Source organism: Bos indicus x Bos taurus, chromosome 3 (genome assembly GCF_003369695.1).
Source record: "Bos indicus x Bos taurus breed Angus x Brahman F1 hybrid chromosome 3, Bos_hybrid_MaternalHap_v2.0, whole genome shotgun sequence".
In the NCBI taxonomy this organism is placed as follows: Eukaryota; Metazoa; Chordata; class Mammalia; order Artiodactyla; family Bovidae; genus Bos; species Bos indicus x Bos taurus.
Genome location: NC_040078.1, coordinates 27,637,738 through 27,651,522, shown reverse-complemented (window position 1 = coordinate 27,651,522; position 13,785 = coordinate 27,637,738). Strand labels below are relative to the sequence as shown.

General features: G+C 45.5%; 1 protein-coding gene across 1 annotated transcript; it reads right to left on the bottom strand.

Moving 5' to 3' along the window:
- Window positions 1–6,558: 6,558 nt before the first annotated feature.
- Window positions 6,559–11,590, bottom strand: NHLH2 (nescient helix-loop-helix 2). Its single transcript, XM_027535903.1, has 3 exons — window positions 10,959–11,590; window positions 10,227–10,543; window positions 6,559–8,423 (listed from the first exon to the last, which is right to left on the bottom strand). Exon 3 carries the CDS (start codon window positions 8,413–8,415, stop codon window positions 8,014–8,016), a length of 402 nt encoding a protein of 133 aa, XP_027391704.1. The 5' UTR covers window positions 8,416–8,423; window positions 10,227–10,543; window positions 10,959–11,590; the 3' UTR covers window positions 6,559–8,013.
- Between the last annotated feature and the right edge of the window lie 2,195 nt (window positions 11,591–13,785).

Here is a 13,785-nt window from a genome sequence, read left to right as displayed (position 1 = left end):
CAGTCCATTCTGAAGGAGATCAACCCTGGGATTTCTTTGGAAGAAATGATGCTAAAGCTGAAACTCCAGTACTTTGGCCACCTCATGTGAAGAGTTGACTCATTGGAAAAGACTCTGATGCTGGGAGGGATTGGGGGCAAGAGGAGAAGGGGATGACAGAGGATGAGATGGCTGGATGGCATCACTGACTTGATGGACGTGAGTCTGGGTGAACTCCGGGAGTTGGGGATGGACAGGGAGGCCTGGCGTGCTGCGATTCATGGGGTCGCAAAGAGTCGGACATGACTGAGTGACTGATCTGATCTGATCTGATTATGGTTTATTACAGGATATTGAATATAGTTATCTGTGCTATACAGTAGGTCCTTGCTGTTTTTCTATTTTATATATAGTAGTGTGTATCTGTTAATCCCAAACTTCTAAATTACCTCTCCCCTTTACCTACCTCCTTCCCCTTTGGTAACCATAAGTTTGTTTTGTCCGTGAATCTATTTCTGTTGTATAAATAAGTTCATTTGAATCATGTCTTTAGATTCCACATATAAGTGATATCATGTGGCATTTGTCTTTGTCTGACTTCACTCAGTATGATAATCTCTAGGTCCATCCACGGTGCAGCAATTGGCATTATGAACTCTTCCCTTTTCTTGACATCTTTCTGAAATGATCAGCAAGGAAATGAGGAATCTCCTGAGCCTGACCTGGATATACTTAGCAAAATTGAATTTAAAATTTCAATAATCACTCTCTTCATTACCTCAAAAACAATTTAATTGTTTAATTTAATTTTTGAAAAAGTTATCTGCCGTAAGAGCCAATACAGAAAATACTATTGAGATCTGAAGGTGCCTGGATATATTCTAAGTGCTTTACGTGAATTAACTTAATTAATCCTCCTGATAATACTACAGGGTAGGTACGATTATCACCCCCATTTTATAGGTGAGAAAACTGAGGCACAGAATTAAGTAATTCGTTCAAGGCCACAGCTATTAATAGTTAGCAAGAGAGCTGAGGTTCACAGCATTCAATGTAATGAGAAAAACCAAGATGAAAAAAGAAAAGTCATAAGCCAGCCCTCCTACATGGAGTGGAGTGGGGCTCTCAGACCTGTACGTAACTTTAGATGTATGTGCTTATGGTTTATTTCATGGATTCCTGTTTACTTAGCTATGATATTTTCTGTCTGACAGGACAGGGATTATTACTGTCTGACTTTTTGTAGAGTTAATAATGTGTCATATGCAGATGAATACAGTTGGTAGAGACCATGAATCATGAATACGTGAATGAATTATTAGCATATCATTATTTTAGCTTCTCTCCTATAACTTCCTATGCATACTATAAATACAAAGTTAATAATAATTGTTTACATTTATCAAGCAGTTACTATATTCTTCCTACTCCGGAAACACTCTGCCTTATCCCATACCAACCTCACAGCCAGCATTTGAGAAAGGTGCATGTACCTCTTCCATCCCATACATTTGAAAAGGAAGGAAATACAGTCAACATGTTCAACATCACACATTTAGAATAAGTTGAAGCCAGGGTCTGAACGTGGCCTCCGAGTCATAGGTCTCAAACACAGTGCCGGGATGAAGACAGATTCTGGCACAATGATGTTTATACCTGAGGTTCAGACAGCAGAGCAGCTCATGCTGCCCAAAGAAATTAAGGAAAGTTTTGCAAAGTGGCTACACTTGTGTTGGGTGATGCTGAAATTTTCTGGGCAAAACACAAAACTGGAGGGGAGCATTCCAGGCAGAGAGAAAGCAAATGCAGGTTATAAAAGACAGGTATCTCTAGGGAAGTGAGGAGACCTAAATTTGGCAGGAACATTTAATTTCAGGGAGAGTGGCTGAAGATGATGTTAGAGAGGATATGGAGCAAGGTTGTGAAAGATTTCTGTGCCCAGAGAAAGAATTTGAATTCTCTTATTTTTATAGACATTGAAGGGCCAAGAAACATTTCCAGAAAGGGGATAATGTGCTAACTTTAAAGGTGCAATGTGAGGATGCGGATGTTCTTGGGGAGCCTTGATATGCAGAGGGGTGTGCATGGGGGAGGCCGAGGAGCAGGCTCACCCATGTGGTGGTGTCCACTGACACACAGATAGTGTCAGTGCCAGATTCCTCTGGGAGGGGCTGGTCCAGAACTGCCTCTAGCCTGCAGGGGCTTCCCAGGACAGACACATGCTTGACCCAGTAAGCGGAGCAGTCTCAATCTTAGCCTCCACGTGTCCTCTGAATGAGTAGACGGGTGCATGCACTGCAGATCCTGCATTCCTTTGATATGTCTGATCTGAAATTTCCCCTGAGCACATAGGAGAAGAGATGGGGTGCAGGGGCCAAGGGTGGGGTGTGTGCATGGCACAACAGCCCCTCTGGCAAAGGAAAGCCATGGTATATGATGGATAAAGGTGTTCTTGCGTGCTGAGTCGCTTCAGTCATGTCTGACTCTTTGTAACCCCATGGACTCCTGCCAGGCTCCTCTGTCCATGGGATTCTCCAAGCAAGTATACTTAAGTGGGTTGCCATGCCCTCCTCCAGGGAATCTTCCCAACCCAGGGATCAAACCTGCGTCTCTTGCATTGGTAGGCAAGTTCTTTAGCACTAGCACCACCTGGGAACCTCAGATAAGGGCAAGAGGCTTTGATAAACAGACAAACATGACTTTGTGACCCTAGACAAGTTATTTAATTTCCCTGAGACTCAAGTTCCTCATATGTTCAATGGAGACAAAAGTATCTATCGCACTGGATTGTTGGGGCTGCAGTCCAATGGGGTCACGAGGAGTCGGACACGACTGAGCGACTTCATTTTCACTTTTCACTTTCATGCATTGGAGACGGAAATGGCAACCCACTCCAGTGTTCTTGCCTGGAGAATCCCAGGGACAGTGGAGCCTGGTGGGCTGCCGTCCATGGGGTCGCACAGAGTCGGACACGACTGAAGCGACTTAGCAGCAGCAGCAGCAGCAAGTGAGATAATACCTGCAAAGCACTGACTTGGTAAGCACATGGCGCACACTCAATACATGTTAGCTATTAATATTTCTACCACTACCAATACTAAATGAGATAATCCTTCTAAGCCTGGAAAGAGAGTATCAGCTATACACACATTCAAGTTAACTGTCCCTACTCCCTTAACTCCTGCAACCCTGAACTTCCATGGGAGGAAGATGGGCATCCAGAGACTGACAATAGCGATGGGACCTGGATAAATCCAGTGTTAGAGAGGTTGACTCTGTCTGCGTACCTCATCATAGCATCAGAGGATGCTTGTTCAGGGGGTCACTGGAGGAAGCCCCAAGAACAAGGTTCATATGGGAAGCAGGCATTCCTGGCCCCTGTGCTCCACCTCCATCCGGCCTCATTTCTTTTTGTTGTTGTTGTGGGGAATATTATTTTGGTTTTTTAACTTTTTATTTGTATTGGGGTATAGCTGATTAACAACGTTGTGATAGTTTTAGGTGAACAGCACAGGGACTCAGCCCTACATATACATGTACCATTCTCCCCCAAACTCCTCTCCCATCCAGGCTGTCACATAACACTGAGCAGTGTTCCATGTGCTAGACAGTAGGTCCTTGTTGGTTACCGATTTTAAATGTAGCAGAATGTACAGGTCCATTCCAAACTCCCTAACTATCCCTCCCCACACATCCTTCCCCCCAGCAACCGTGTTTGTTCTCTCAATCTATGAGGCTGTATCTGTTTTATAAGTTCATTTGTATCATCTCCTTTTAGATTCCACATATAAGGGATGGCATTCGATATTTCTCTTTCTCGTTTCACTTAGTATGACAGTCTCTAGGTCCATCTGTGTTGCTGCAAAAGGCTTTATTTCATTCTTTTTGACGCCAGCCTCATTTCTTTCCATATCCGTTTCCCCTGACCTCAGGCTACTCTTCCTTTCCCAGTGTATCCCACTACCCACTCTCTCCGCTGCTTCCCCTCCCGTTCTCCTCCCTGAGCAAGGGAAGGTTTTCCCCCCAGAACTTTTGCCCCTTTTCTCTGGATGTCTCCAGACAGTGGCTGAAGTGAGGGGACATTTGGACATAGAAATATGCAGCCCAGGTGTCCTTGTCAGCTGGGCCAGGTGGGGTCTAGGTTTTCTGGGGAGCAACAATGCCCTGGTAAGTTGCTGAACACTGGGGCCAGAGAGCCGAAGGGGAGAAGAGTAGTGGGAGGAACCATGGTCCCCTGTCTGCCTAGGGAGGGAGCGAGCTGGGGTGAAGGGGGAGGCTGCTGCCCATGGGGCGTGGTGAGCCATCCCACGGGCTGTGTTGGTAGCCTGACCACAGGCCAGATTAACAGGATGTGAGAAGGAAGGGCACTATGAGTGGCAGCAATTGTGGAGACTGCTGGTTAGGCAGAGCTGGGTCTCTACTCTAAGGCTACCTCCTCAGAGAGGCCTTTCCTAACAACTCTATCTAAAGCAACACCCTCCAGGAGTTTGGGGGAGAATGGACATGTATATGTATGGCTGGGTCCCTTAGTTGTCCACGTGAAACTATCACAACATTGTTGATTGGCTGTCTTCCCATATAAAATAAAAAAGAATTTTTTAAATAATAAAATAATACCCTCCCCCAGTACCCCCAGCTGCTATTCTCTATTTCCTTACCCTGCTTTGTTTTTCTTCATAGCATTTAGCAATGCCTGCAACTGACTACCGTTTATTTGTTGCCAGTATACTGCTCTTCTCCCTAGACTCTGTGTCATTTGTTACTCTATTTTTAGTACCTGACACTGGATCCCTGGTACACAGTAGGTCCTCAATAAATACTGGTTGAATGTAAGAGTGAGTGATCACCATTGTCATTATCTGGAGCTACTCCCCTACCTATGGCTGAATACTCAGGGTCCATGCCATGTGCTAGGGAGGAGTCAGTCACCCGCTGGTCCAGCAGAGTGCCAGTGTTGCCCTTCTTTTTAGAGAGTGCTCAGAAGCCTCAGATTTGAAGTGATACTGCAGATCCTCTCCTGAGATCATATGGACTGTGTCCCTAGATAGGGATGGGATGTTGCCCTTTGCCCATGCCTGCTCTCTGTCCAACTCCAGGGGCGAGAGATTTAATCTAGAGAGGTGAGTTAATAGGCTCTTCCTGGATGTCAGTGAGAGGATTGTCTTGGTCAGTCGGAAGCTGGGGTCCTAAACCAGGAAAGGGAGCCTAGAAGTTGACTTCGTTTTCTTGACTTAGGAGCAGGGCCGACTTTTCTGTACTACAGTAGAGAAGCTCTGTAAGGACTGGACATAGGCACACTCCTCGAGGCGGGAGGAAGGCCTGTGTGCACTCAATCCAAAGACAGTGTGGGTGTGCAGACCAAATGACTAGCCCCTGCTGCAGGGACCACAACTTGGTTCAGATAAAAGGCCAAAGAAGCCACCGTTATTTTTCATGTCTGAGAAAGTGCTTTCCTCAGCTGAAGAAGAGAATGAAGTCTCATTGATCACGTATCTGTGAACCTGACTACAGGATACTGGGATGAAAAGTGAAAAATGCTCAGAATCCCAGACATTTTATAGCTGTATAACCCAAGCATCCACATTTTTTACTTTGCAACCAGAGATTTGGTGTGATATAGACTCATAATTGATAATATTCTATCTATGTGTGTGTACGTATACACATATAAATAGTTTTTAAGTTATTCATGTCTTCTGCTTGTAGACAGAATATTTCACATTTTTATATTAAGTATATAGGCTATTGTGGTGTGCTAAAGTTCTCGGAGTAGCAAAGAGTCGGACATGACTTAGCGACTGAATAACAACAACAACATGGGCTTTTGTAAATGATATTCTTCATCTCTCCAGTTTGGTCCACGGTTTAATTAATTTTCCTTACTTGCAGGTATCATGTCCTAAATCTATGTCCTGATTAGATGTCTCAGCGCTCCAACAGTAAAGTGCACCCTGTTCTTAATAAGCACCAATAGGACTGAGAGTCATCATACGAGGGGTCTTCTCATTGCCATTAAGTAGTCATGTGACTTAGACACTTAAGCTCTTTGCACCTCAGTTTCCCAACTCTAATTTGAAGAAACTGGGTTAGTTACTAAATTTTCTTTTAGAGCAAAATTAATCTATGATTCAAGCAATGTTTTAATATAAACACTCTAATTTTTTTCTTCATTGAGAGAAACATGACCTATGTCACCATCATATGTAGAGCGTCTATTTATAGACGGATCAATGTCCAAGTTCAGGAAGAGCAACAAACATCTCAATATATGTTACGATTTAGTTTTGTTGTTGTTGTTGTTTTAATTAGTTGTTTTCTGAGGAATTAGTCCATTAAGATATTTTATGCTCAGCAAGTATGTTCATTATTTTTAGACAGTATGTTTAGAATAAAGGAGATAACTTTATTTGATACCTTTATTTATATGCAAAACAGCGCACCATTCATGAGATATGAAAAACTCGTCAGATAGAAACCAGATTATATCTATTTTCACTACAAAATATTGCATTATATAAAGCAACAGAGACACAAAAAAACCCTGAAAAGACTAAATTCTTTGGATAGCAGATGTGGTTCTTTTTTTTTTTTTTTTCCCTTATCTCTAAAATACACTCCTTGTTTTAAGAGTTTCACAGCTGAGAACATGAAACATTATCAGGTTATAGACTTTTCTTTTTGGTTGCCACAGAGGAAAGTAGTTCTGAATTCTTTTTTTTTTTTTTTTAGGAAAATAACTTAATTTCCTAAAACCATCCCACACACAAACATCACACGCGCACACACACACAAAGAAGCTACTCTCCTTTTAAACGGTTCGCAATGTACTTTTCAGACATAACTACGGATAAGGATAACAATGCTTACTTTTTAAAAAACTATAATAGTGAAGTGCTAGAGTTGCTGATCTCACAATAAAAGAACCAACAAACATCTTAATATATAAAATATGTTTAGAAACAGGGAGGTGTGGGAAATTTGTTATACAAGTGCAATATAATTAGAGCAAAAAGAAAGACCACAGTATAATCTCAACAAACACCTTAAAAAGTTAGACATAATTATTCCACAAGGAGAAAGTGTAAACACTTGACTATAAATAAATTGGCACAGAGTATCCAAAGTAAAATTATCACCACTCTGAAAAATAAATGTCTGAAAAAAATACTCTACTCCTTCTAACATAAATAAAAATAGGTTGTCTTTTTCTAACTGCACCTATGGGTCCACATGTTTAAGGTCACAAATAGATGTTTTTGGATATATAAAGGGGCACTTCGCCTGAAAAAGCAATCAGATATTAAATTTTCCATTTAAATATGGATTCTCCTGTCTCCAGTAGCATCAGACCTTGGGGTTAAAAATCTCACCAAACTCAAATCTCTCCACAGTGTCTGTTCTCAATGTGTCTTTTTAGCCTTACCAAATAGCCCAGGCTTGTCTGTTTCATTTAGATTCTAATATAACCTTCCTTTTCACAACGGAACAGAAAGTTTTCTGTGTTCCACCTTTCTGAGCCTTAAATCTTTGCCCTGGAGGCGATTCCCTCCCCTCCCCTCCGAATGTTTGGTGATTTGTCAGTTAGAAAAAATAGCCAGATAGTCTAAAGATAAAAGCCCAGACTCTGAGCTTCTGCCCCTCATCCTTTCAAAACATGAAGATCTGTGGGAGATGAATGCAGGAGAACTCAAAGTCTCCAGTGAGCTAAAGCAACAATCCCTAAAGGGATCCTAACACGTGGAGGGGAGGCCTGGAGGTCACTTGTCCGGGTACCTCCAGGAGGTTCGCCTTGCCTGAAAAACACTCCTTGCAGGCCCCAGGACTCCCCAGACAACCCCACCCTTCTGGAGTCGGAAACCTTACAGAGTCGCCCGGCGGACAGGAGAGAACACAGTGCGAGCCTCCTCCCGGGTCCAAGGCCTGGTGGCCGCCGTCCCTGGGCCGCCGCCTCCACCGCCATCCCCGCGGCGGCCGCCCCAGTAGGCCGCGTTTCACCCACTCCCGGCCAGGCGGCCCCTAGCCGCGACCCCGGCCCTAGACGTCCAGGACGTGGTTGAGATAGGAGATGTAGCAGATGGCCAGGCGCAGGATCTCGATCTTGGACAGCTTCTTGTCCGGGGGCAGCGTGGGCAGCAGTTTGCGGAGCTCGGCAAAGGCCAAGTTGAAGGCCTCCACGCGGATGCGCTCGCGGGTGGCGTGGGCCGAGCGGTACTTGGCGGTGGCGCGCCGGCGGCGGCGCTTCTCTTCGCGGCTCAGCTGCGGCGGGTGCGGGTAGAGCGTGGCCCGGCTGCCGCCCTTGCCGTCGGCCTCCTCCACCGGCTCCAGGTCCGACACGCTGCCCAGCACCTTGGCGTCTGCGCCGCCCAGCGACTCCGGATCCGAGTGCGCCGAGCTGGGGTGGTCCGAGTCGGCGGCTTGGTCCGGACTCAGCATCATTTTGGAGGCTGAGGGGAGTCAGAAAAGCGATCAGTAAAAGGAAGTGGGGGTGGGGGGTCCTTCTTTGGATAGGAGCTAGAGCGGGAGGGGGCCTAACCCGCCGGGCCTCCGCGCGGCCCGGGCTAACTTCCCACGGCGGTCTGGCTCGCTCCTCCGAGCGGGTCCCACGGGGAGAGAGCGCGCCGAGGCGGGCAGACCCGAGGGCCAAGACCCGAGCCTCCGCCTGGCGCAGGAGCCGGAGAAGCCTCGCCTTGGCCCAGGCCGCATCCCGGACCTGACACCGCGGCCTCCGGGAGGCTGAGACTGGCCTGCGGGCCTGCTCCGGGGAACCGCCGCCGGCCTGCGAGGCCGCCACCGGGTTTTGTGCTTCCTTCGACTAAATACAACTCGGCCATTCCGCCTGCCTCACTTCTTCTCCGACCCTGACAAACGAATGAATCCGAACGACGAATCCACCTGGGTTTTGCTAGGGGACAGGGAGACACGGAGAGCACTTCCCGCCCAGAGGGCCTGGGGCGAAGCCGCGGGAGAGCCGGGCGCCCGCGGGCCTCGAGCGGGCCTGGGGCAAGGGGCGTCCGGGGTTTCAGAGGAACTCAGCCCTGAGCACAGACGGCCCGGAGTGGGAAGGCTTCCCCGTACCCCTCGCTCTTCTTCCTAATAATCAAGAGATGACGGAACCAACGTGAAGGCTCCTTTCAATAGCAAATGGACTCTTATGCCCTCGCAGGCTCCCGAAGCACCATCTGTCACACAGACAGCTACACACTTCGGGGACCTAGGGACGCGGCGACGTGGGATCAGACAATGCGCCCGCAGTCTGCCGACCACCTCCCAGGAAAAGGTCGGCGGCCGGGTGGCTGCAGGAGGAGAGAAAGGAGGAAAGGCATGGACCGGGGGCGGGAGGCGGGCGCCACGCCTTCTGCCCCGGCCGGAGCTGCAACCCCAACCCGCAGAGTTCGGTGCTCCGAGGCGGAGAGTCGGGAGCCCGCAGCGGTCCCCGAGGCCGAGGTAGTCTGGCCTCTGATTCCTCTAAGGATGTACTCGTAGAAAGGCCGCTGTGCCCGGCTCCTCCTGGGCGCCTGGAGGACCGGCCCCGATTGCGCGCCTACTGGGATAGGGTCGCTCCCAGCCTTGGGGCTTCAAGGAAATTCGGGCTTCGAGAAAGGGTCCGGCAGGCAGGGAAGGCACCTGCTGGGGCTCTGCGCACCGATCGCGGGCGCCGGGAGGGCGGACCAGGCTGCCAGCCCCGGGCCCCGCGTGTGCGGCTGGGCAGGAGGGGTGCTAGCCGGGGAATAGGTCGCGTCTGCAACGTGCGGGTTTGCGCCTAGACAAAAGCTGGGGCTGTGCTATCTGCTTCCAGCGATCTCCTTCCAGCATCGCACTTTGCTTAGTTAGGTGCGAATTTGGCTCTAAGGCGGCTTTCATTTCCCTACGAGGAAAACAAGTCCTCTAAGGTAAAATAAAAACAAATGCTCCAAGTGTTTTACATGTGACTCTTCGGACTTTTCACGTACACGTTTATAAGTAGAACAGCTTGCAGCTACACCTTCGCCTTGAGAGGGTATAAATAAGTAGGCGAGTTATGGAAAATTACAATAAACCACAACATAGTTGTAGATCGGATGAAAAGTTCCTGGGTTGCCCTCAAATCATGTTAAATTCTTCTCCAGGTGTCTTTTAAAAATATTCATATACAGCATGTCGTATATGCATTTTGTTTTTTTCAGGCATTCATGAAATACTCTATAAATACGATATGCATAATCTAACTTAGTTCCAAGCTGGGAAAAAAGCATTTAAAGGAGGCTTACCTTGTAAAAGCCCTTTCGATAATCTTTTCTCCAATCTTTTAGAGTTAAAATCCCAGGGAATAGCGGGGAGAAATTCCGAAATATATTAAAAGCAGCAAATATTTATTACATTCAAAAATGAAAAAGCAGCTGTCATCTCGCTGGTGTCCACAGCGAGGAACGGTATGAATGATTGTTCACTTAGTTGATAGATCAAAAAAACGCCTTTTCCTTTTAATTGTTCTCAAACATTTCGGGAAATTCGTTGTTGTTTTTGTTTTTGTTTTTTTTTAACGATGTGTTGAAAAGTCTCTTGCCTCTTTTCCTCTTCTGGGTCTCTATAAATAACAAAAGAGATGCAGAGATAAACACAATCACATCAAAGGACTGATTCCTCCACTTTCTAATAGCGGAAGAATCAATAAGAAAGATGGTTAAGATAAGATTCCGCTCCTGTGAGGAGGACTCTTTTCCTTCATTAATACGGCTGAGCAGAAACTGGGGAGTGCAAAGCAGAGATGCGATCTTGCTCAGAAGTGATTTTTTTTTTTTTTTTTTTTTTTTTGAGATAAGGCTTTGTTCAGCTGATGTCTCCCCAGTTCCCAGGAACACAATACTGTAACTCGGGGCTAAGCTTGCCTCTTCCTCTTCGCTCCTTTACTTGTATGTTGTATAAACAGACACCTATTTCCAGCTTCAAAGTCTTTCAAGGCTTGGTTACATCGCCCACCCCCCACCCCCTCCTTTCTTTACCTTGTAGCAAAATATATAGAGTCAGTGGCTTGGAGATGCTTGGAGAAAGGTTGGTGAAAAGTGAACGTCTCCCGGAGTAACAGTGACAGGGAAGCCGAGAAAGAGGCGAGAGGGTGGGAGAGCCAGAGCAAAGAGACAGAGATGCGTGTGTGGCTTCTTGGCTCTCTTGGTACCAATTGATTCAGCCTGGAGATGGTGGAAGAGATAAAGGCTTAAGAAGGGGGATGGAATTTTTTTCCCTAAATTGATATTTAATGGGAAATCCTATTGGACAGAAACCTGGACATGAGTCACTTAATTGGACTTGACATCTGTCACAGTGTGGGAGTTTTCACAGCCCAAATATTTTAGCAGATCAGATTCCCACTGAATCTGTGCCATAAAATATAACAGTTGAAAGCAGTCCATGATAGAAATCTTAGCCTCTAATCAGAATCTCTAGCCATAACCAGGCTATTTCTCTTTTTCAGATTATTGATGCAATGTAGCTAAGTGCAAATAGGCAACATATTGACTATGGAAAAATTCTCCTGGCATATTATGAAACTAGCATCCTCCCTTACAATTTAGGATAATGTTTGTGTCCTGAACATGGAAATATGTATTATATGTGGTGCTACAATAAACAGGTTTGCAACAACTAACATTTATTAGTGATCATTTACATTTTAAAAGACACTTCAACAAGGTTTGATTAAGCATATTCATGTTTTTGAGAGATATTGTGTCACTGGACTAATTTTCCTGTATGATTTTAAAAAAAGGAAAAAGAAAACCTTTCAATAGATTAAGTCATTGGTGAAACTGAGAACAGAATCCAGGTATTGTTATTTCGGGGATCACTATGTGAGATGATTCTACTTTTCTAAATATGTTTGTTTTTCTCTTCACCCACTCATTCATTCAGCTTAAAATATGGCATGTTACATGTGTTGATTATTGCAGTTCATCATAGCTTATTTTAACATGTGAATATTTAGCTGTGTGGCAGTGCACTGGGCCAAGATGTAAACACTCACAAATCATCAGTGTATTCCAGCACATAATACTTTTGCCTCACATGACCCCACAGCCCTGAATTTATATACTTTATGACAAAAGAGAAAGTCTACTTCAACTATTTGGTCACTTTGTAGAGATACTGTTATTCACCATCAATTACATATTATCTGGAGTCATTTCAGCTCTTTTGATTGTGTAAGTTTAAAAGAAATAGAGTATTGCAGGCTTACCTCTCATCTCTCCAATCCCTGAGGCAGCATTTGTGGAGACAGGAGTCCTCACTTTCCCTCTGTGATCAATTTTGCCTTAAAAATGGGATCTATCGTCAAGAGAGGGGGGTTGATCATCCCATTCCTGGGTGTGATCCTCTGAGTTCCTCATGGCTGTCACCATTCCTGTTTGCGTTTGCAAACATTTTTCATCCTCTGGGAGATTCCTAGACCAGAATGGGGTGGAGTGGGGTCGGGGGGTTGGAGGGGAGCACAGAGTGCCTCCACAGAAAATGGGCACCAGCCATTTCCAGCCTTACTTCTGCCCAGCCCCAGTACAGAATTAAAGTTATATACCCTAGGACATTTAAGTGAAGGCAGGAATTGGCCACATTTGGGTGGCAATGGAAACAGGTGAGTGTATAAATTCCCAAGACAGTGAAGATGAAAGGAGAAGGGAAGTTTCTCCAGTCTGGCTAGGAACAGCCAACACTAAACTTTCACACATAATCATAAGTGTAGAAACAGTTATACACCTACAGATACTGGTACTCTTCACCCCCCACCACTCACACAAGTGGGCTCTTATCAGACTCCTACACATTCAGACGGATAGATGGAAAACCTGGTGGGTCTAATCACCATGGCCCATGAGGCAACTCATGTTAGAGTGAGAAACAACTGGTATCTCTGGATACCCCAGTGTTGGGGGGCAGGAGGAGAGATGGGGCAATCAAAGCAGGCAGATTCTGTTGTAGCGTGTGTGGATCCAAGCACACTTTCTTTCGTGTTCAGGCTTTCTTCTTCCACACTTACAGTCGGTGTGTGCATAAATTCACATGTGAGTAAGCCCATATAAACAGGTACACACTCAGATTCATACACAACCATGCCTAGACATACCGTCATGGTCATAAACATGAATTCACACTTGCATACACGCATTCTTTCTTCCAGGAAAGCCCCCCACCCCTCTCCTACCACCACCTTCATCTTTTCTAAGACCCCCCTGGCACAGACGGTCCCACGTTCTGTGCTCTATAAGCACTCTTTTCATATCTCCCTTAGAGACTACATATTGTGTTGCCATGATTCTTGGTTTCTATGCCTGGGGCTCTCACTAGTCTGTGATGCTTCCAGGGAGGACCAGCACCCTTGTCTGAGACAAGGTGACAGTGACTTGACTCCCTGGGTACAGAGGCACCCAGGATGTTTGTAACACAGAAACACTTCCTCCAAAAGACACCTATGGTTTCAGTTGTACCAGTTTTCTTTCCTATAATAGTGAGGATAACAATCCTGTCCAACTCACTTCACAGACTGGTTATGAAACTCACTGTGTGTAAAGCTATTTTATAAAATACTAAGCACCAGGCAAATAAAGATATTGTGAATTATTACCCCTAATACTAAATAATATTATTAAATCAGTGGGGAGATGGTAAGCAGTGATTAAAAAAAAAAAAATACTTCCTGGCTCTATCATATGCCAGCTATGTGAATTTAAGGAAGTTATGTAACCTTTCTGGACCTCAGTTTTCTATCTGTAAAATGGGAATAACAAAATTATGTCATGTTATGTATTTTTTCCAAAGATGAGTGAGATAATGTGTGTA